Source organism: Sodiomyces alcalophilus (genome assembly GCF_042370955.1).
Source record: "Sodiomyces alcalophilus JCM 7366 unplaced genomic scaffold ACRALscaffold_6, whole genome shotgun sequence".
Lineage (NCBI taxonomy): Eukaryota > Fungi > Ascomycota > Sordariomycetes > Glomerellales > Plectosphaerellaceae > Sodiomyces > Sodiomyces alcalophilus.
The window spans coordinates 857805-875716 of record NW_027263537.1 but is presented as its reverse complement, the minus strand read 5'-3'; the positions used below and the strand labels follow the sequence as shown (position 1 = coordinate 875716).

At 54.5% G+C, this 17912-nt stretch overlaps 8 protein-coding genes and 1 non-coding gene across 9 annotated transcripts; 3 read left to right on the top strand and 6 right to left on the bottom strand.

Annotated features, from left to right (window-relative positions):
* Positions 1-242: 242 nt before the first annotated feature.
* ACRALDRAFT_1081319 (uncharacterized protein) lies at positions 243-2358 on the bottom strand. The gene has a single exon (XM_071019133.1). It carries the CDS (start codon positions 1998-2000, stop codon positions 372-374), a length of 1629 nt encoding a protein of 542 aa, XP_070873200.1. The 5' UTR covers positions 2001-2358; the 3' UTR covers positions 243-371.
* Positions 2359-2872: 514 nt separating this feature from the next.
* Positions 2873-2970, bottom strand: ACRALDRAFT_t205. The gene has a single exon. It is a non-coding gene; the product is annotated as a tRNA-Leu (tRNA).
* A 366-nt stretch (positions 2971-3336) lies between these two features.
* On the top strand, positions 3337-4554 carry ACRALDRAFT_209612 (uncharacterized protein; the record flags this gene model as incomplete). The annotated part of the gene is made up of 6 exons (XM_071022767.1): positions 3337-3384; positions 3423-3455; positions 3494-3957; positions 3991-4083; positions 4115-4439; positions 4474-4554. 6 exons carry the CDS (start codon positions 3337-3339, stop codon positions 4552-4554), a joined length of 1044 nt encoding a protein of 347 aa, XP_070873199.1.
* Positions 4551-6757, bottom strand: ACRALDRAFT_1049669 (uncharacterized protein). The gene is made up of 3 exons (XM_071015607.1): positions 6249-6757; positions 5204-6173; positions 4551-5122 (listed from the first exon to the last, which is right to left on the bottom strand). The coding sequence occupies exons 1-3, from the start codon at positions 6583-6585 to the stop codon at positions 5116-5118; spliced, it is 1314 nt and encodes a 437-aa protein (XP_070873198.1). The 5' UTR covers positions 6586-6757; the 3' UTR covers positions 4551-5115.
* Positions 6758-8808: 2051 nt separating this feature from the next.
* ACRALDRAFT_1081317 (glycoside hydrolase family 6 protein) lies at positions 8809-10537 on the top strand (the record flags this gene model as incomplete). Its single annotated transcript, XM_071019132.1, has 5 exons — positions 8809-8903; positions 8986-9393; positions 9459-9706; positions 9784-10086; positions 10155-10537. The coding sequence occupies 5 exons, from the start codon at positions 8809-8811 to the stop codon at positions 10535-10537; spliced, it is 1437 nt and encodes a 478-aa protein (XP_070873197.1).
* A 746-nt stretch (positions 10538-11283) lies between these two features.
* ACRALDRAFT_1070029 (uncharacterized protein) lies at positions 11284-12495 on the bottom strand (the record flags this gene model as incomplete). Its single annotated transcript, XM_071017728.1, has 1 exon — positions 11284-12495. One exon carries the CDS (start codon positions 12493-12495, stop codon positions 11284-11286), a length of 1212 nt encoding a protein of 403 aa, XP_070873196.1.
* A 1048-nt stretch (positions 12496-13543) lies between these two features.
* ACRALDRAFT_1081316 (uncharacterized protein) lies at positions 13544-16335 on the bottom strand. The gene is made up of 4 exons (XM_071019131.1): positions 15854-16335; positions 15377-15782; positions 14122-15297; positions 13544-14033 (listed from the first exon to the last, which is right to left on the bottom strand). The coding sequence occupies exons 2-4, from the start codon at positions 15665-15667 to the stop codon at positions 13998-14000; spliced, it is 1503 nt and encodes a 500-aa protein (XP_070873194.1). The 5' UTR covers positions 15668-15782; positions 15854-16335; the 3' UTR covers positions 13544-13997.
* On the bottom strand, positions 15693-16058 carry ACRALDRAFT_209607 (uncharacterized protein; the record flags this gene model as incomplete). Its single annotated transcript, XM_071022764.1, has 3 exons — positions 15693-15782; positions 15854-15900; positions 15938-16058. 3 exons carry the CDS (start codon positions 16056-16058, stop codon positions 15693-15695), a joined length of 258 nt encoding a protein of 85 aa, XP_070873195.1.
* Positions 16094-17876, top strand: ACRALDRAFT_209606 (uncharacterized protein; the record flags this gene model as incomplete). Its single annotated transcript, XM_071022761.1, has 12 exons — positions 16094-16109; positions 16142-16245; positions 16286-16352; positions 16383-16417; positions 16441-16465; positions 16579-16667; positions 16722-16843; positions 16889-16926; positions 16996-17074; positions 17199-17387; positions 17459-17655; positions 17728-17876. The coding sequence occupies 12 exons, from the start codon at positions 16094-16096 to the stop codon at positions 17874-17876; spliced, it is 1110 nt and encodes a 369-aa protein (XP_070873193.1).
* Between the last annotated feature and the right edge of the window lie 36 nt (positions 17877-17912).

Below are 17912 nucleotides of genomic sequence, written 5' to 3'. Positions count from 1 at the left end.
CGGACGCGGGAAATTGGATGCGAACACATGCGATGATGCAACCAAAAGCTTTCGACCGGTAAAGCTACGGGTCTTGAGGTGTGTTCTGTACATCTGCGCTGACTACAGAACCCAGAAACCGATATGGTTCTATGGTGTCTTGAGGCAAACTATCGGTTGTGTGTATCGTAGCAAAACCGGGGCTTGCTGGAGGTGGATTGGAGCTCAGACCCCCAACCAGCAAGTATTCGCGGCAAGAATACCTATTATTCATTAGTAGCTATGATATCTACAGTATCTGTCTGCTGATCAGGATAGTTGTTTTCCACCTGGAGCTAACCATCTGGGATCCTTCTCGGGCCAGGCACTGGCCGCTGAAGTCTCCAGGACGACTACTGCAACAGGTGTTCCCTTCCCAAAAACGTCCAGAGCCAAGCCTTCCAGAACGGTCCCTTGTCGACATACTCGGTTTCCTCGCGCTTCACCTTGTCCCACAGACTGGGCAACCCTTGCGCGCCCCAGTCGCGGCGGATCTTCTCGTACCCATCCTTATCGAAGACATCCCAGAACTCCTCCTCGGTGTAGTAGCAGTGGGCATACAGCCACTTCAAGCCGCCGAGCTCCTTGATCTTGGCCTCGACGGCACGGTTATCCTCCACAAAGACCTTGAAGGCGTTCGGACCGAGCTGGGGCGTTAAGTGCGGCCAGTTAGTGCTCTTGACGCCCCAGAGCCCAATGTTGATCCACATGTCCGACGACGTCGGCTGATCGGGAAAGGAGGATTCCGGGAAAGAAGAAACCAAAGGGGGAGATCCGTGGAGAGAGGGGTGCTTGGCAAAATTGATAGGAGCGCGGGTGCCGCCTGCGGGGGTTCTGATGGGACAGAGCCAGAGGGGATAGATCCAAAGCTTCTGGTGACACCAGTCGAGGAAGTCCTGGGCGTTGGGCCGGGGGATGGCGAGGTCCTGGACCATGAAGCTCTGGGAGCGGCCGCTGTGGTGCATGGCCTTGTACATGTTGCGGGTGCGCATGGCCTTGTCGAAGAGGAAGCGGGTAAGGCGGCCGGCGAACCAAGTGGGCTGACCGTAAATGGCCATCCAAAAGGCGCCGCGGTCGTAACGGAAGAGGTAATCGGCGACGGGCACGCGGTTGACGACGCGGCCTTGCTCGACGGCCTCCTCGGGTTTGCGGGAGGGGGAGTAAGGGCAAGTGTCGCAGGTGGTGTTGCGGGCGTGCGGGACGGAGGCGTGGGCGTGCAGCCAGAACCAGGGGTCTTGCGCACGGTTGAAGTGGACGATGGGGGCCGGCTCCTTTTTCTTCTCCTTGTTCGCCTCGCCGTCGATGTTGGGGTCGGGATGGTCGGACGGGGTTAGACGTCCAGTGATAATGGCGCCCGAGACGTTGGAAAAGAGGATGCCATCGAGAAAGTCGACGGAAGGGTCGGCGGCGAGTCTGTCGATAAGGGCGAGGGCCTCGGCGAACGAGTAGACGGGGTGGTACTCCACCTCGATGAAGGGGCCGACCTTAACGAGGCGGATCTCGAACAGGGTGCCGATTCCGAGGGTACCGCAGGCCCCGGCGGCAGCGTAGAAGAGGTCCGGATTCTCGTCGGGCGAGGCCCGCACGACGTCTCCGCTGGCGAGTACCATCTCGACCCAGTTGACCGAGCGGTCGAAGACGCCGTAGCGGAAGGAGGAGCTCTCGGCGGCGGTGCCGGCGAATGCGCCCCCGACGGTGATGCCGGGAAACTCTGGCACGACCTCTGGGACGAAGCCGCGGGCGGTGGTGGCTGCGACGAGTTGGTCCATGGGGACGTTGGGCTCGACGAGGACGACTTGGCGTTGGGAGTCGATGTCGAGGACGCGGTTGAGGATGCTGGTGTCGACGACCTCGCCGGCCTTGCGGCTGCTCAGGCGGGTGCTGTTGGTGCTGGCATGGTAGATACGGAAAGGAATGCCCTCCTCGTGAAACTTCTTGACCTGCTCTGCGATGCAGGAGACGGCGGCTTGATGCTGGTCCATGGTTGGAGACTATTGGAGGAGCTTGGAACCCTGAAGGTGCGATTGTGAGAGCATGTGTCCTCGTCTTGGGGCATCGGAATATGGTGCCCTGGAGGTACTGAGAGAGGAGAGGGTGGAGAGCAGAAGGAGAGGAGTAGGTAGGGCGAGTTATAGGATCAAGGAGCTGTTCTGTTGGTGGAAAAGGAAGGTGGCTCAGAACTCCACGACCCATCCCGGTGTTTGGCACATCCCGCAGGCCGGTGAATAGAGCAAGGGCAGGAATGAGAATGCACCGATGCACCTATCCTTTGTGAGGTGGGATATTATCTCTCTGTCGCGTAAGGACGACTCGGGTCCAGGCCTGCAGCCACTTTCCCGGTGAGCATTGTCTTCTCATTCTAACGGTGATTCGTGAAGTGAAATAAGGCATCGTTGGCGAGAAATGGGCCCTGCCAAGGCGTTCCCCAGGGAGAAGACGCTTTTGTTTTCACATTGTTCCCTGGTTATCGCATTCACGCAATGGCAATGAATGGGGAGGTCGCTGAGCTGTGAAGTGGTCCCTGGCATGTATACCTACATTGTGTTACGGGTAGGCTGCCACGTGAAAATCCTCTAACCAATCAGAGACCAGAGCTTGGAGATATATCCGGAGCATTGGATCCTCACTAGCTGTCTTTGGAATACAAGCATTGGGCTAACATGCATCTATAGATAAAATCCCCGCGACTCGACCATTTCATTTCCAGTCAAAAACTGGACTTTTGTTTTAATAATGTGTAAGTGCACACAAAGCTCCTTCTTTTTTTTAAAAAAAAAAAAATAGAAACCCTATTTCTTTCTCGAAAAAAAAAAAAGGAAAAAAAAAACATGCGCCACCCACACAAAAGATGAATTGACAGGAGTGGGATTTGAACCCACGAGGGTTGCCCCACCAGGAAGAGATGTTAAGGTAACCTTAACCTGGCGCCATAACCAACTCGGCCATCCTGCCTTCACGTGATGTAGCTGACGAAATGTTGATAATATGGAGGCTGCGCTGAGGGAGACCAAAGCTGCCACTGAACAGAGTGATGAAAAGAAAAGACCGAGAAATATATGGTTTTGGATTTTGTTTCCTTGATTCCAACGACGATTGATACTTTTAGTGATCTCATTGACCGAGTCAGCCGTATATCAAATGTCAAGAGTCGAGAAGGCTCAGTTTTAGGCCGGTTACTGATCATGAACTCGGAACTGGGAGTGAAACTGACTGTTCGTATATTTGGTGAGTTGCTTTCAATGTCTGTTCCGGTTTGAAGCTAGATGGAGTTTGAATAATCATATAATGCCCGAGTATCGAAGTTCCTAGTATCAGCCAATGGAAAGTGCCACGAGTCCTCGACCACCTAACCACGCTCGCAAGCCAGTGGCATAAAGGAAGGCACTACCGACTACCTCGTTTAGCGGTTGGGACGAGCGACTCTGGACTCCCACTCAGTATTCCTAGGCCTGGTCTCCCGGACCTTTCTTCTTAGCTTCACTTCTCTCCCTCTCTCTTCCTTTGTATCGTTTCTCCCTTCAGCAGCAATATTTGCATTCCCTTGGGCGCATCTTACCAACATGCAGCCATGTCCCACCCGGGTGGCCCGGGGCACGTCCGCCACAATCCCCAGCGCAGACCCCAGACAGCTACCGACCTGCAGGTCATCCTAGCTTGGCGTAGAATTACTTGTTCTTTAGCCGGGGGAGATACTGACGACGGCATCTCACTCCTAAGATCTCGCGTTCTGCTGGGCAGATGGAGGATTCGCGCCCTAATCGACGGCACTCCCATGCCAACGTATCTCACATCATCTGGTGGCCCATTACACGTGGAGAAGCACGACGATCCACCCACCAGTGACTCGCCAAGCACCCAATCAATCTCCAACGACGAGACGAAAGGACGTGGCAGGCTACAGCCAGTGAAGGAGGAAGGCCAGGGCGCGGGTCTCGAATAGTACGACGAGACAGGCGCCGAACAAGTGCACAGTGGCCGTCAGTCTAGTAGCCGGCCGTCCGCACACGGATCCGCGTCGGCCGATGATGCTGACGACGAGGGCGAAGATGGCAATAACGGCGAAGAGTCCACAGGTATGCAAACCCCTACTCCCAAGCCTTTCACCACCCCCTCCCGCTTGCGACACTTCTCACACTCCCACGCACGGAAGAAAACGATACATGCTCCCGCTAATTCCTAATCGTGACTTCACACTAGACGAAGAGACGCCGACCGCTTCTGCTCGAGAGATACTCTTCCTTTCCAGGGCCATACTGAATTATTTGCCCGAATTCAGACGGAAGAACCAAAACAAATTCCTGCATGAACTCAACTATGACGCACGTTCCAAGTACTGGCATGCCAGAGCGGTCGAGAGGGCCAATTCACTCGTCGAGAAGACAAAACTCTACCCCCCGAGGCGAGGGTGGGAGGCTCATCGGGTCCTGGATCCATCGCCTCTGCGAGACACTATAGACTTTGACGACGGGTGACTTTGGGGGGATGCATACCTCATACGAGCGGCTCGGCAGCGTTGAATTGTCTTTGTCTTTGTGAGAATGGTTTTGTATAATTGTCGAGGCGTAAAGATAGTAAAATCCCTAAAGTCATGTCTCGATTCTCTGCGCAACTTGCAGCTTAACAAAGTGACCAGTCAAGGCAAGGTCTGTATAGCCCCTTAATCTATGGTGAGCTCTCTATATCCGCACGAGGGTCCTTGATTCCCGCCGGCCCCATATCATATACCCTAGAGAAGACTGCCACCTCTGAGCCCATGACCACCGCCATAGTCATTGGGGTTCTTCCGCATCAGTGTCGTCTCGTATACGCCCTGCCATGCCGACCATCATCCATGCTATAAGCTACACAGCGCTCCGAGCGCGCCCCAGCCACCACTGTCAAAATGCAGCACGTCTCGCTCTGAGAATTTGAAGCCCTTTCTTTCAAGCATCGAATGATGAAAGGAAAAGAAGTCAGAATGACAAAAATAAAATATAAAGGGAAGAATATCTGATAGTAGCATGGCAGATGCTTTCGCCATAAAGAATACTCAATTTCCTTGGACGCCATACGATGCATTATGATACATTCCTCCCACATTACAAGGATATGAACACACTAGAATCTGTTGCGAGTTGGTCAGTCAAACTCGAATGCCAAGGAACAAAGCAAAGGAAAAAATAAGGGTGCACGAGGGTGGCTTTACCGTATCTCATAAGACCCAGCCCTGGTCATGTACCGCACCCACTTGACGCTGGGGTAGTTGCTCTTCTCAAACACCTTCAGGTACCTGACCAGCAAGCCGCTGCTGGTAAACATGAGCAGACTAAAGTCGAGGCTCAGCGGTGGCCGGCTCCAGGCGCGCTGGTTGGTCATGCTTGTGAGCTGGGCCTCAGCGCTGAGGACGTACTCGCTCTGGCCGGGGAAGCGGGCAATCTTCCACACGATGGTGTTGTCGGACGGCTCGTACTTGGCCTTGCCCTGGGTGCAGCGCTCGGTGGTCTTGGCCGTGTTGAGCGGGGTGGGGATGCGGACGACGACGTTGGTGGCGAAGAGCTTGGTGCCAAAGTTGGCCTTGATGCCGATGCTGTACTCGACCTTGGTGCGGCCGACCTCGTTGACGATGGCGTGGATCTTGAAGGGCAGGTTGACGTTCTCGGTGGCGCGGTAGCGCATCAGCTCAAACTCGCCGTCGGGCGGCACGAACGAGATGATGCGGTCGCTGTCAAACTTGCCCAGCTTGACGCACTGGTGGAACTGGCAGTCCTCGAGGCTGACGCTGCCGGCCGCCGCCTTGGTCGCCTTGGTGCCCATGCGGTTGCCCGAGGGGAGGCTGTGCAGGCCGTCGTGGTCGAGCAGGAGCCGGTCGTTGAGGCCAAACTTGCACTCGGGCGTGCCGGACAGGTAGGCGCGCATGATGATCTGGCCCGTCACGTCGGCGCGGAGGACGGCGCCCGTGGCCGACATGAGGAGGTTGACGTCTTCGATGACGTCCACAAAGGCCTCGTTCTTGCGGTACTTGACGTCGGCCTTGCGCCACGACAGCGCCCCCGTAGCCTGCATGGTGATCTTGGCCGAGTCTTCCACCGCACGTTCCGACTTGACGCCTTCGGTCGTGATGTACATCTTGAGGGTGTCGGTTTCGGTGTTTTGTGGGTAGCCGAAATCGATAATTTCTGCGAGAGACGACCCGCGCCACGTTAGCTTGGGACTGACCTGAGCACGAGAGAACCAAGGAAAGCGAAACAGACCATCTAGCAGCTCGTAGACGAGGACAAAGTTGTTCTTGACAGCCTCCTCATCAAACTTGCTGAAATACCCCTTCCCCAGGGCGATGAGGCGGTAGAGAAACTCAAAGACCAGGGCGGCATTGGCGTTGCTCTTGGTGATGGCCACCAGGTAGATGTTCTCGTGCTTGACATGGCTAAAGGTGGTGCTCCCCAGGGTCAGAATCGGGGAGCGAACTTGGGGGTTGGAGATGACCTGGATGCGGAAGACGTCGGCGAGGCGAGGGCGGCAGTCGTTGCGAAAGGCGCGGAAGATGAGGTTCTCGCCTTTTTGGTTGAAGATGAGGATGCCGGAGAGCATCTTGCCGAGGCCGGGAGGTGCGAGACCGGGGGTCTCACGGTGGACGGGGAAGCCGAGATTGGGTGGCAGGGAATTCTAGGTCGGCATCTGCCCGAAGAACCGGCGAGATGTGGTGGGCGGCGCCGAGGAGTGGACGGGTTATCGTGCATCGAAGCCGTTGTCCTCTTCAACGGTCGGTCAGGGGGGGCGGAAATTCTGCCGTCTGGATGGGGGTTGTACGTTGTATGGCCCAAGGCGGTGAGGAGAGTTATGTGGGGATATATCTAATTAGCTAATCGATCCAGGGGGCGTGTTTCATGATGGATTAGCTAATCCCTTTAGGAGCACGGGTGATATCACATGACTTGACTTTGTTGGAGCACAGACCACAGTCATCTGCCGATCCATCAAGAGAAATGTCACGATGCTGCTGCGACTCCCGCTTTCCCCGCCGCACCCCTCTTCTTCTTTTCTTGTTTCTTTCTTCTTTTTTCCTTCTCTTGATTCTCCGTCTTGCCATCGTTTTCATTTGTCATTCACTCTTCGAGATTTCGAGATTGTATGTATGCTTACATACACCGCTGTATACCTATTCGGGCCCACTCACGCAGCCACGAGTGCCATCTTCTTGGCCGGCCCGGCCGTGATTGACTGATTCCCACCTGGACATGCAGACCTTGGCATCAATTGCCGCCTCATCGTCATCGTATCGCCATCGTCGTCCAATTGAGAGAAGACCAGAGCGGACGGGCCATTCCCGTCGTCTGCTATGATACGCGCTTACCCCGGATTTTCCGTCTCAGCGTCTTGCTCCTCCCTGTTCGAAGATCAAGCATCTCTTTACTTTGTTCAGTACCTCTATTGACGATCTGCTCCCGTCGTCGTGGAACCAGAACGTTTATCAAAGCTTGTCTCTCTTGATCTGTCGTCAAGCTTCTCTGCCTCCCAGGACCTGGTTTATGGCGACTCTCTGGCGACTCTCGCGGCACCATATTGCCACTGCTTTGTCCACTTCAATCAGCATGAATCCTTGCCAAGTGGCTAGACCCGCATCTCGGAGTCGTTTGTCCTTTCCTCTTCTGTCCATGTTGTCGACGGGCGATATTCAAAGTTCTCATTCGAAGATCTACACTCGAGTTGCAGGATTAGGAAATGAGATGTTCTGAGGCTCCTCAGTTTCCACCACTTGCACTGTATTCGAGTGCATCGTCTCGAATAATAGGATGACAGGTGTAAAGGACTAATTATACGGATACAGAGGGACTGCGCCAGGTTACAGCTTCTCGTCCGTACCGGCATTCAACCAGAAGACGCCACTGCTTCGTCGAGCTCCGAAAATGTGACCCTAAAGGAATGACGGTGCCTGACTAGCCGGCGCTCAACAGGGTCTGTCTCCGACGTTTTGCCCCTTCATCCAGCCTGACACACGCCTTGCCCTCCCCCATGGTCAACCCCCGCACCCGTTTCCCCTGTGTGATCTCCACTATCCCACGTCTCCCGCTAATATGACGAGCGAACCCGTTCCAGATCGGGAAGAACGGAGCCACCAGGCCTCCGAAGACAATTCAAGTGTTACCTGGTTTAGCCGAACTAAACCCTTCTGGGTAACCTGAACCAGCTCGTGGTCCAATGCCACCCTTCGCCGTCTGGCTTCTCTATGCGCCCAAGGCCGCCCACGATGCGTACACCTTCATTTCCGCTTGGTTATCATGCACCGGAGCGCTGTACAGCTTTGTATGACCTATCTTGGCCCCGCCAGCCCCATCATGCACGGCTCCGTGAGGACAAGAGCCGGACACAGCGTCCGGATCTGGCTTCCTACGTTCCTAGACCCTTGGATCGCATGCACCTCTCTCTGTCTCGGTCTCTCTCTCGCGGCTGATCGGATCGCTCCCGGTGGCCTTCGACGCATTGCCACACCCCACCCGACCTGCCATGCACCGACTGGCTCCCAATTGCCCGCTATCCAGAACGGGGAATCCGTCAATGTTATGTGTTATTGGGCTCAATCTATCCTCTTTCCCGTCATTCCGGCGGCGCGACGAACTTGGACTTGGCGTTGGGGTAAGCGGCTATGTGGTGGATATGGGGTCTGGGGATGACCGTCCCGTCCCCTGGCATGGCCAGAGGATTTCGTGATATAAGAACCAGGCCAAGTTCGCACTTCAGTTTCGATTTTCTTTTCTCTCCTCACGGATAGTTACCTCACAGTCCTGTCAATCACTTCTCAAGGTATCCATCACAATGGCCGGACGACTTCTCCTCGCTGGCGCGGTGCTTAGCGCCGTTGCCCTCGCTGCCCCTACCCTCGAGGAAAGGCAGAACTGCGCTAGCCTTTGGTATGTTCACCCTTCCCACGAAGATCACCCTTCCACATCATCTCCCAACGACTTCAGTAACTGACAGAGATGGATTCTTTAGGGGCCAGTGCGCTGGAAACGGCTGGTCGGGCCCGACCTGCTGCGAGTCTGGCAGCACCTGCACGTACCAGAACGACTGGTACAGCCAGTGCCTGCCCGGCGGCTCGTCGCCGCCCCCGACCTCTCCTCCTCCTACCAACCCTCCTCCTACCAACCCTCCTCCCACCACTCCTCCTCCCACCTCTCCTCCTCCCACCTCGCCTCCTCCCACCTCTCCCCCTCCCTCGTCGCCTCCTCCTTCGTCGGGCGGCGGCAATGGTGACTACACTGGCAACCCCTTCATTGGTGTCGACCAGTGGGCCAACAGCTTCTACCGCGATCAGGTTCTGAACCTGGCCGTTCCCCAGCTGAGCCCGGCCATGGCTGCTGCTGCCCAGCAGGTTGCCGAGGTCCCCTCTTTCCAGTGGATGTAAGTTGTCGCCGTTCTCCGGACTGACGGATGAAAAGGAGAACATCTACTCACAAAATGTACAGTGACAAGATGGCCAAGATCCCTCTGATCGCCGACGCCCTTGCTGAGATCCGTGCCGCCAACAACGCCGGTGGCAACTACGCCGCCATCCTCGTTGTCTACAACCTTCCTGACCGTGACTGCGCTGCTGCCGCCTCCAACGGCGAGTTCGCCCTCGCCGACGATGGTGCCAACAAGTACAAGAACTACATCGCCGAGATCCGCGCGCTCCTTGTTCAGTACAGCGACATCCGCACCATCCTTGTCATCGGTGAGTCCCCACCCCTTTCTTTCCAGTCTCTCGATTTGTGTGCAACATCCACTAATCTGACTCGACGCGTTCTCCAGAGCCCGACTCCCTTGCCAACATGGTCACCAACATGGATGTTCCCAAGTGCCAGGGTGCTGCTTCCGCCTACAAGGAGCTGACCATCCACGCCATTACCGAGCTCAACCTGTCCCACGTTGCCATGTACCTCGATGCCGGTCACGCTGGCTGGCTCGGATGGCCCGCCAACGTTGTCCCCGCTGCTACCCTCTTCACCCAGCTGTACAACGATGCCGGCCGCCCCGCCGCCGTCCGTGGCTTCGCCCTGAACGTCTCCAACTACAACGCCTGGAACGCCACCTCTCCTGCTCCTTACACTGCCCGTACGTGTTTTGTTCCTCTTTGCCCCAATTCTGTTCCTGCTACCTCGTGCTGACTCTTCTCCGTTTAGCCAACCCCGTCTATGATGAGCGCGGCTTCGTCGACTCGTTCGGTCCTCTCCTGAGCCAGAACGGCTGGGACGCCACCTTCATCGTCGACCAGGGCCGCTCCGGCAAGCAGCCTACCGGCCAGCAGGAGTGGGGCCACTGGTGCAACGCCAAGGGCACTGGCTTCGGCATGCGCCCTACCGCCAACACCGGCCACTCCCGCGTCGACGCCTTCGTCTGGATCAAGCCCGGTGGTGAGTGCGATGGTATCAGCGACCCCACCGCTCCTCGCTACGACCACATGTGCTCCAGCGCTTCGTCCATGCAGGGCGCTCCCCAGGCCGGCGAGTGGTTCCAGGAGTACTTCGAGATGCTCCTCGAGAACGCCAACCCCTCTTTCCTGTAAACGATGGATACATGAAAGGGTACAACGATGCGCCATGACACCGCGTGCGCATCGTCCGTCCGTGCAGCCCCGGGCTGCCGACCATGTCAAGAGAAACTGCAAATATGCCGTCATGGTGAAGGCACTGGCAAACATTTCTGCCTTCGTGTAAATACTTTACGGGATCAGGAAATACAATTTATCCCCTATCAACTCTTGTGTTCCATATGCTGGTACAACGTGACATTGAATGTTCTCGACTAGAAAGTCTCAACTTGCTACAGGGTCCAAGTGGATGTGCTGCTGGATGATAAGCAGATAATGCGTCAACCTACTAACCATCATAGTAAAAGGCTCTGCCACTGGTAATGGAATCATCCCCCATAGGCAGCAGCGCTAGCTTAGTTGCTTATGGATTTCTTGATTGCCGATAAACCCGTCCATGGTTAATCATAGCAGTCCCTATCTCGGTCCGTTGGATTGACGATCTTATAGCTGGTATGGCTGAATTATCGTAACCTTAAGGTAGGCTGTAGGCTCGTGGTTGGATAATAAAGAGGCCCGTTATTCCGACTTCCACTTGGTTATTCCGACTGTAGTTCAGACATCGAGCCTTCGGAAGTACAGCGTATTTTATCAAGCTGGATCAATTTGATCGCTCGGATAAATTGACGGATCAAGCTTGTCAGTTCGATCGAACCTAATAGCAGCAGTGGTAGTAACTCCTCTGTCTCTTCGTCTTCTTCCTCTTCCATACCCGCGGCTATCTATCGTCGAGGCGGCGAATCGTCAGTTGGAATGAACGGCTCCGAGGGAAACATCGGACCCCAGATATTTCGAGGCTCGGGAAGTGTCTGTAGAATTGGTGCGTATCGGTTAATCGCGAGACAGATGAATGAAATAGCCGGGTGATCTGGCATGGTGTACCAGACATCTAGTGAGGCACGGATAATGACGGCGCATGAGAAAGAGGGAAGTATGTCCTTGATTTCCACTCGCATGACATTATGCGGGTGACCCCGGACAAGCCAATCTCGAAGCTCTCCCGCATTGCTCTCGTTCACGTCTCGAAGGTGGACGTGCATGATGACATTTGCAGGCTGGTTCCTCACCGGATTGACATCTCCCGGGCGCCAGTCATCGTGGGGAAAGTTCGGTGCCAAAACGATAGGCATGCGGTACTCGGGTGAGTCGCTGTTTCGAAGGAAGACTGGCATGCTGCGTAGTTGGGGTTCGCCACCTATGCTTATCATGGCCCTCGTTGCCAGGCGGTTGTAAAGCTGGGATGTGGTGTAGATGTGCTTTTTGCTGATGGCATCCTCTAACTGCTGGACCAAGGCAGCTGAAAAGCTATCCGCACCGCCATGGGCGAGCCCATCATGGGCAGCAGCGGCAATCAACTCCTTTCGGACATTAATTGTACCAGACGCAGCGTGGCAGCAATCCAACAAAATAAGAACATCCGGCTCAGCAGGGTCAATAAGCTTGGTGCGGACCTCATGGAAGTCGACGAACGGGGTCGCCAGGTTGGCTTGCGGTGACGGAGTCATGCGAAGACGATGGTCTGTGGCATCGTAGGCTCCATGACCGATGTAATACAAGATGGCCAAGTCATCATGGCCGAGGCCGCTGAGGAGATCCTCCACCCCCTCAGTGAATGTGTTGGAGGCTGAATTGTTGAATTCGAGACTGAGTTCTTCCACGTCGTATCGATACGACTTGCTGAAGACGTCCATGACGCGGGCCTTTGTGCTGCCAATGTTGAGGCCGAGATTTGTGCCGTCGAGGTCACGTTCCCATGCGACCGCAAGAACTCGGAAGCGGCGGTAACGACTAGACCGGGTACCAGTGCCCCAGTAGTTGAAGCATGCTGCTTCCATGGTTTGCTTGAACTCCTCGAGAGTCATACCGGTTGGGCGGTACGCACTCGCCGGGTGCGTGGCAGTCCCAGAGTTGAACTGACGGAGCTGGGCAGGCATCTTGGGTTGACAGAGGGAGGAAGAGGGGAGTGTGTGTGTAGGAAAAATGAAAAAGACAGAGCGTAAGAGAGGGGCTGATGATATTTATACTGGTGGGATCTCTACTGGATTCAAATAAACTTTCTGGTTGTTCCTTCTCATTGTTACCTGGAAGGCGTGCAGCCAACGGCTTAAGGAAGGCGAGACCTGTTTGCCTTCCCTCTGTTAATATAGTTAAGGGAGGCGCGACTTTATTTTCTGCGTTCCGGTATTATAACGGAAGGTACGAGTTTACTTCCTTCCTTAGAAATAGAGTTTAGGGAGGTACAGAGTTTTGCATTCCTTCTATATATACATAGAATTAAGGAAACGGTGTGAGTTTGCGTTCTATATACATATATCTGAACGAAAGGCGCAAATGAAGCTTAGAGTACCTAGCCAAAGCAGCCGTGGTCTTTCAGCGACAGAAGCTGGAGTGGCAAAAGGATGGGAGAGCCGGTCCTGGGAAAGCCGGTCCTTTCAACCAGACTGCCGGTATGAATCGCTTCGAGATTTGAGTGATGTTACAAAGATGAAGGTTCTGCTTGAAGAGTTCGGTCAAGCAAATAAAGAGGAGATCTCGTCGCTGGACTGGAGATTAGGAGCACAAAGCCTGCTTGAAGCACGGAAATACATGTGACTCGATATCATTGACAGTGGTGGGAGTTGGAGAGCAGTGAAGTACGAATAGCACACGAAGTAGGGGCCAGCAAGGTAGGTAAAGACTAGGTTTGTGGATGAAAATTAGATGTTATTTAGTCGAGGCGCGTTATTCTGACTGTACTACTTGGTTATTCCGACTATAGTTCTAATCAGGACGACGAAAACGACGACGAAAACGACGACGACGACGACGACGACGACGACGACGACAAAGACAAAGACAAAGACAAAGAAGAAAGAAGAAAGGAGTTACTACTATTACTACTATTAGCTTTACTTAAATAAATAAGCTATCTATTAATTACGTCCGGCGATCGAATTAATCTAACTTAATATAGAGACGATAGAGTGGTTTATAACCGTAGTTCCGAAGGGTCTATGTTATATATATATCTAAACTATAGTCGGAATAACTAAGGGGTATTGTCGGAATAACGGGCCGCCTCATTAGAGATCCCACAAGTACAGTCATTCCTTAAGCAAAGGCTGCCACGGATTCTTAGGTAACGATCATACGCCATGAAGGTTGAAATTCGTTCAAGTTTTTACGGGGAAGGTTAGAATCTCGTATACTTCCTTCGGGGAGGAAATACAATTCAAACTGGACTGTCATTATCCGTAGAATTGCGCATAAGTATGAAAAATAATCCGACGAACATTAATACCATCTTGTTCGAGCACTCGTTTTCCAAGCTCCAAGCCCTTGATTGACTGTGTTCAACGCTGGCTTGCGCCCCCGTCAGTCCATCAATGGGCCCCAGACCTTCCACCTCCCACACAGTACGAATAATCCTAACTCTCCATATACAAATAACGAGAGTTTAAAACGTGTATCGGAAACCCCGTTGGGAGTCCTCCTAAGATGGGCGTTAGCATGCCATTGTTTCATCTCGATGAAAGAGCGACATAGAGGGACCAAAAGGAGGAGAGAAAAAAATAACTCACGTCGGCAGCCTCAAGCTCCTTCTCGCCCCGATCAGCCTTGCGATTCTGAAAGTAAAAATCAACGCTCAACAAGCCGACCAGGACGACGGTCAAGAGCGAGGCGGCAATGCAGGCATACATGCCCGGGCGGTAGTGGGGGATATCCTGGTTGCGGAAGACTAAGCTGCCGGCAATGCCGCCGATGCCGCCAAAGCTGACGAGGGTGGCGCTGCAAAAGGCGCGCTTCCACTGACCGCGGATGTTGTTGGCCTGGTAGGCCATGACGGCGGGGATGTTGGAGTTTGCGCCGGCGGTGACGAGGAAGACGCCAAAGTAGCGCACGTTGGCGGACGAGTGGAAGCCCATGATGGGCAGGCCGATGAGGCACAGCACGGCGTTAGCGACGATGACGGGCCCGCGCACGCGGAAGCGGTCGCCGCACCAGGCGCCCGAGAACATGACGATGCCGGCAAAGGCGTAGGGCGGGGCCACGAGGCACTGGGCCTCGGCGATGCTGAAGCCCATGTTCTCGCGCAGGATGATGGGCAAGAAGTAGGCCAGGGCGTACGACACGGTGGTGGTGTTGAAGAAGATGACGGCGTAGGCCCAGATCTTCCAGTCCAGGCCGGCGGAGAGGAAGCGGCGGAGGTTGAAGGGCGGGGTGTTGACGTCGCCCCGGTCCCTGTTCACGCGGTCGACGACCCAGGCGCGCTCCCGGGGCCCGAGGAAGCGCCAGTCGTTCCGGCCGACGTCGGGGAAGTCGACGAGCAGCCAGTAGCCGATGACGGCGATGAGGCAGGTGATGATGCCCTCCATGATGAAGATCCAGCGCCAGCCGGAGAGGTTGGCGAGCCCGTTCATCTGCATGAGTCCGTAGGCGAGGATGCCGGCAAAGGCCGATGCGACGCATCCTAGGAGGTAGAAGATGGAGTACCGCTTTCCTACTTCGTACCGGGTATACCAAGTGCTGAGAAGGTAGACGCAGCCGGGGAAAAACCCGGCTTCGAGGACGCCAAGCAACGTTCTCATGGCAGCAAGCTGGCCGAAATTCTGGGCGAAGCCCATGCCGATCATGACGGCGCCCCAGAACAGGCAAATGGCGGCCAGGTGAACACGGGGGCCGATCTTGCGGATGATAACGGTGGAGGGAGGTTGGAAGATGATGTAGGGGACGAAGAAGATGAGGGAGACGATGTTCTAGGAGTTGTTAGAGCACGGCGGTCGAGAAAACAACGAAAAAAAAACGAGAGAGAGAGATAGATGGATAGATACTCACATATCGGTTCTCCACGAGCAAGTCGAGCTCCACGGTCATTCCAGCAATGGCAGCCGCCGACAGGTTGGTGCGGTCCATAAGAGAAACGCAGTACATGAGGCCCAAAATGACGACTAGGCGACGGTCGATGCGGTGGACGATGTTGCGCTGCTCACGAAGGGTGAAGCCGTGGTCGGGGTCATCCCCCTCCGAGCCCGCGGGGGGTTTGACGTCCGTCGAGGCCAGCCTCTGGTTGGCTTTGTCGTCGACATGTTCGAGGCCCTCCTTTTCGAGGTCGCGGGTGTTGTCCATGGTTCAAGAAGGATGAAGGGATGGGCTACGTCTGAGTGCGTGGTTTTGTTTGTTTGTTGCCACGGGCGTCGTCCAGAGGCCGAGTGGTGTTGGGTAGAAGAAACTGGTCCGAGATCTGGTCGATGATGATATAAAGTTAGAAAGGCATAAAGTCAATATCGGGAGGGGCAAAGGAGGTTATGGTACCTCAACGGCCGCCACGTGCCTATCCGCCACTGATATTGGGGAAAGATCTTCGTCGACGAGCAAGATGGATCTAGGGAGGACCACCGTGGAACATGCGGATATCAGTTAGGATTCCAAGGGCCGCCTTTTGTATCCCGTTCAAACCCAAGGGGTTGGAAGCAGGGCCCCTCTTTCTTCCTCTCTCCCCAGAGTCCCCACACGTCATCTTGTCTTGCTTGCCATCATCCCTGATGCCCCAGGATGTCTCTCAGCCCCAGTTACAAGGGAAAGGTGTGGGCACAACTGTAGACCGACCTGGGGGAATCGGGGGCCCCATAGCATCCACCTCACCTCCACGCATCAACACATGGCAGGGAGGCGAGGAGGTGAGAGCCAAGCAGCAACTCAACGGGGTCAACCGGTAACTAGAGCCAATCAAACTCTGAAGAACAGTTAAAAGTCAGCCAGACCGAGGCTCAAATGCTTGGCTCAATCTGGGGAAGGGGGGGAAGGGACAAAAGTAACAGGGTCAAAACAGCGTGTCTGGTAGGGCGTCTACACCAGAAGGGAATCGAGTTGCGAGAGGTGTGCGTGTCAATGTGTGTGAGCTCTCCATTTTTCCCCACGAATATCGTTGATCTAGGCCCAAGTACCGCACTAGGTTAGGTCGAAGGGAGCACTAACGGTGAACCTGGTTAGGATAAAGGGAAAAGGGGACGAAAAGCCAAAAGAGATGAGATGGTGAGGGTTTCTTTGGAGCCTCGTCGGAGAAAATTCTGGGGTTGGGTGGAGACCTCCCGCACACGCTAAGGCCTTCCCCATCTGCGACTGCGGGGTAACTTGTAAGCTCTCATTCTAAGTGGTCCTCTGTGCGTGTACGAGTGGATAGGAAAACACGGTACTCCAGGTACCTTTATTGTTCGACAGCATTGGATGCAGCAGCCCCAGATCGGTAGTCGACTCATCGGCTCATGATTTACCACCCTACCTCATGGTATGTCGATTCCTTCGGTGCAATTCCCGCTTTTGTACTAGGGCTCGCCGCGCGTATCACAGCCGCTATGAGCTACATGGACCATTGAGCACTGGCATTGGTGTGTATTGGGCTGAGGGAATTAGATGGTCGTTTTTGTTTCTTGAACTTTTGAAACTCGCTGCATGAGGCACGTTGACATGTGTTTCTTGGCCAGATCTGGTGTACATTGGAGTCTTTACTGTCTCTTGTTCCCAAGTTCCAACGAGGTACGCCGCTATTATTAAATGCATACTACTCGTATAGGGCTTATATGTATCTACAAGAAATCCAGGCCGGGAAGTAGGTAGATATCTCCTTACACGCACACATATGAATCCGGTGTGAACGTAGATCTATGTCGTCCAAGGTACAACTACTTCGTACTCACGATGAGCATGTCCTTATGAATACTAATCATTTTGACTGTAATCGCCGAACCTCGGCATCTTTCCCTCTCCCGCTGAGCGATTGGATGGTTCCGTACGTTGTACTCGTTACCACCCGGGCCAAGGAACGCCACTTTATCAGCCGCAGCAGAGCGTGACCGCCCCAGGCAGAGCCAAGTCCAACTTCTACCGACCCTAATAAATACAAGACGAACGACTCGCAAGCAGTTCTCAATGCGGAAATCACTGCGGGATGTCTTGGCATGCGCCTCTGGACTCTACTCAGACTACTCAGACGACTACCTACCGCATCCCAGATTTCCAGATGACCGACCCCATGTACGTTGTATCCCTTCTGAGCCCTGATGGACCAGAATCTCGGCTCTCACCGAACATCAGTTCCGGTGTCTCACATACGAATGGTGCACCCATGATAATACAACGTACTGCTGCTCCGCGTAATATGGACAAACGACGAACAAAACCACAAATAGCATCGACTCTACAGCAGCCGAGCAACGAACCCCTCACTGTACCACGTCCTTGGAAACATGCCATCAAAGTATGTAGGCAGAGGATAGCCCAACCCATCTTCCCAACCGTTGATACAGGAACCCTGCACCCAGTTCCCATCCTCAACTAACCCACTCGTGAACTCATCTCACATGCACACCCGCCC

Excerpts from the sequence above, each read along its gene's own strand:
- ACRALDRAFT_1049669 (XM_071015607.1), bottom strand. The coding sequence starts at position 6,585 with ATGCTCTCCGGCATCCTCATCTTCAACCAAAAAGGCGAGAACCTCATC. Across the intron at positions 6,174-6,248 it reads CGTCTACGAGCTGCTAGATG|AAATTATCGATTTCGGCTAC; the intron begins GTCTGTTTCGCT and ends CGTCTCTCGCAG.
- ACRALDRAFT_1081319 (XM_071019133.1), bottom strand. The coding sequence starts at position 2,000 with ATGGACCAGCATCAAGCCGCCGTCTCCTGCATCGCAGAGCAGGTCAAG.
- ACRALDRAFT_1081316 (XM_071019131.1), bottom strand. The coding sequence starts at position 15,667 with ATGGACAACACCCGCGACCTCGAAAAGGAGGGCCTCGAACATGTCGAC. Across the intron at positions 15,298-15,376 it reads TGCTCGTGGAGAACCGATAT|AACATCGTCTCCCTCATCTT; the intron begins GTGAGTATCTAT and ends AACAACTCCTAG. Across the intron at positions 14,034-14,121 it reads AGGAGCTTGAGGCTGCCGAC|GAGGACTCCCAACGGGGTTT; the intron begins GTGAGTTATTTT and ends CGCCCATCTTAG.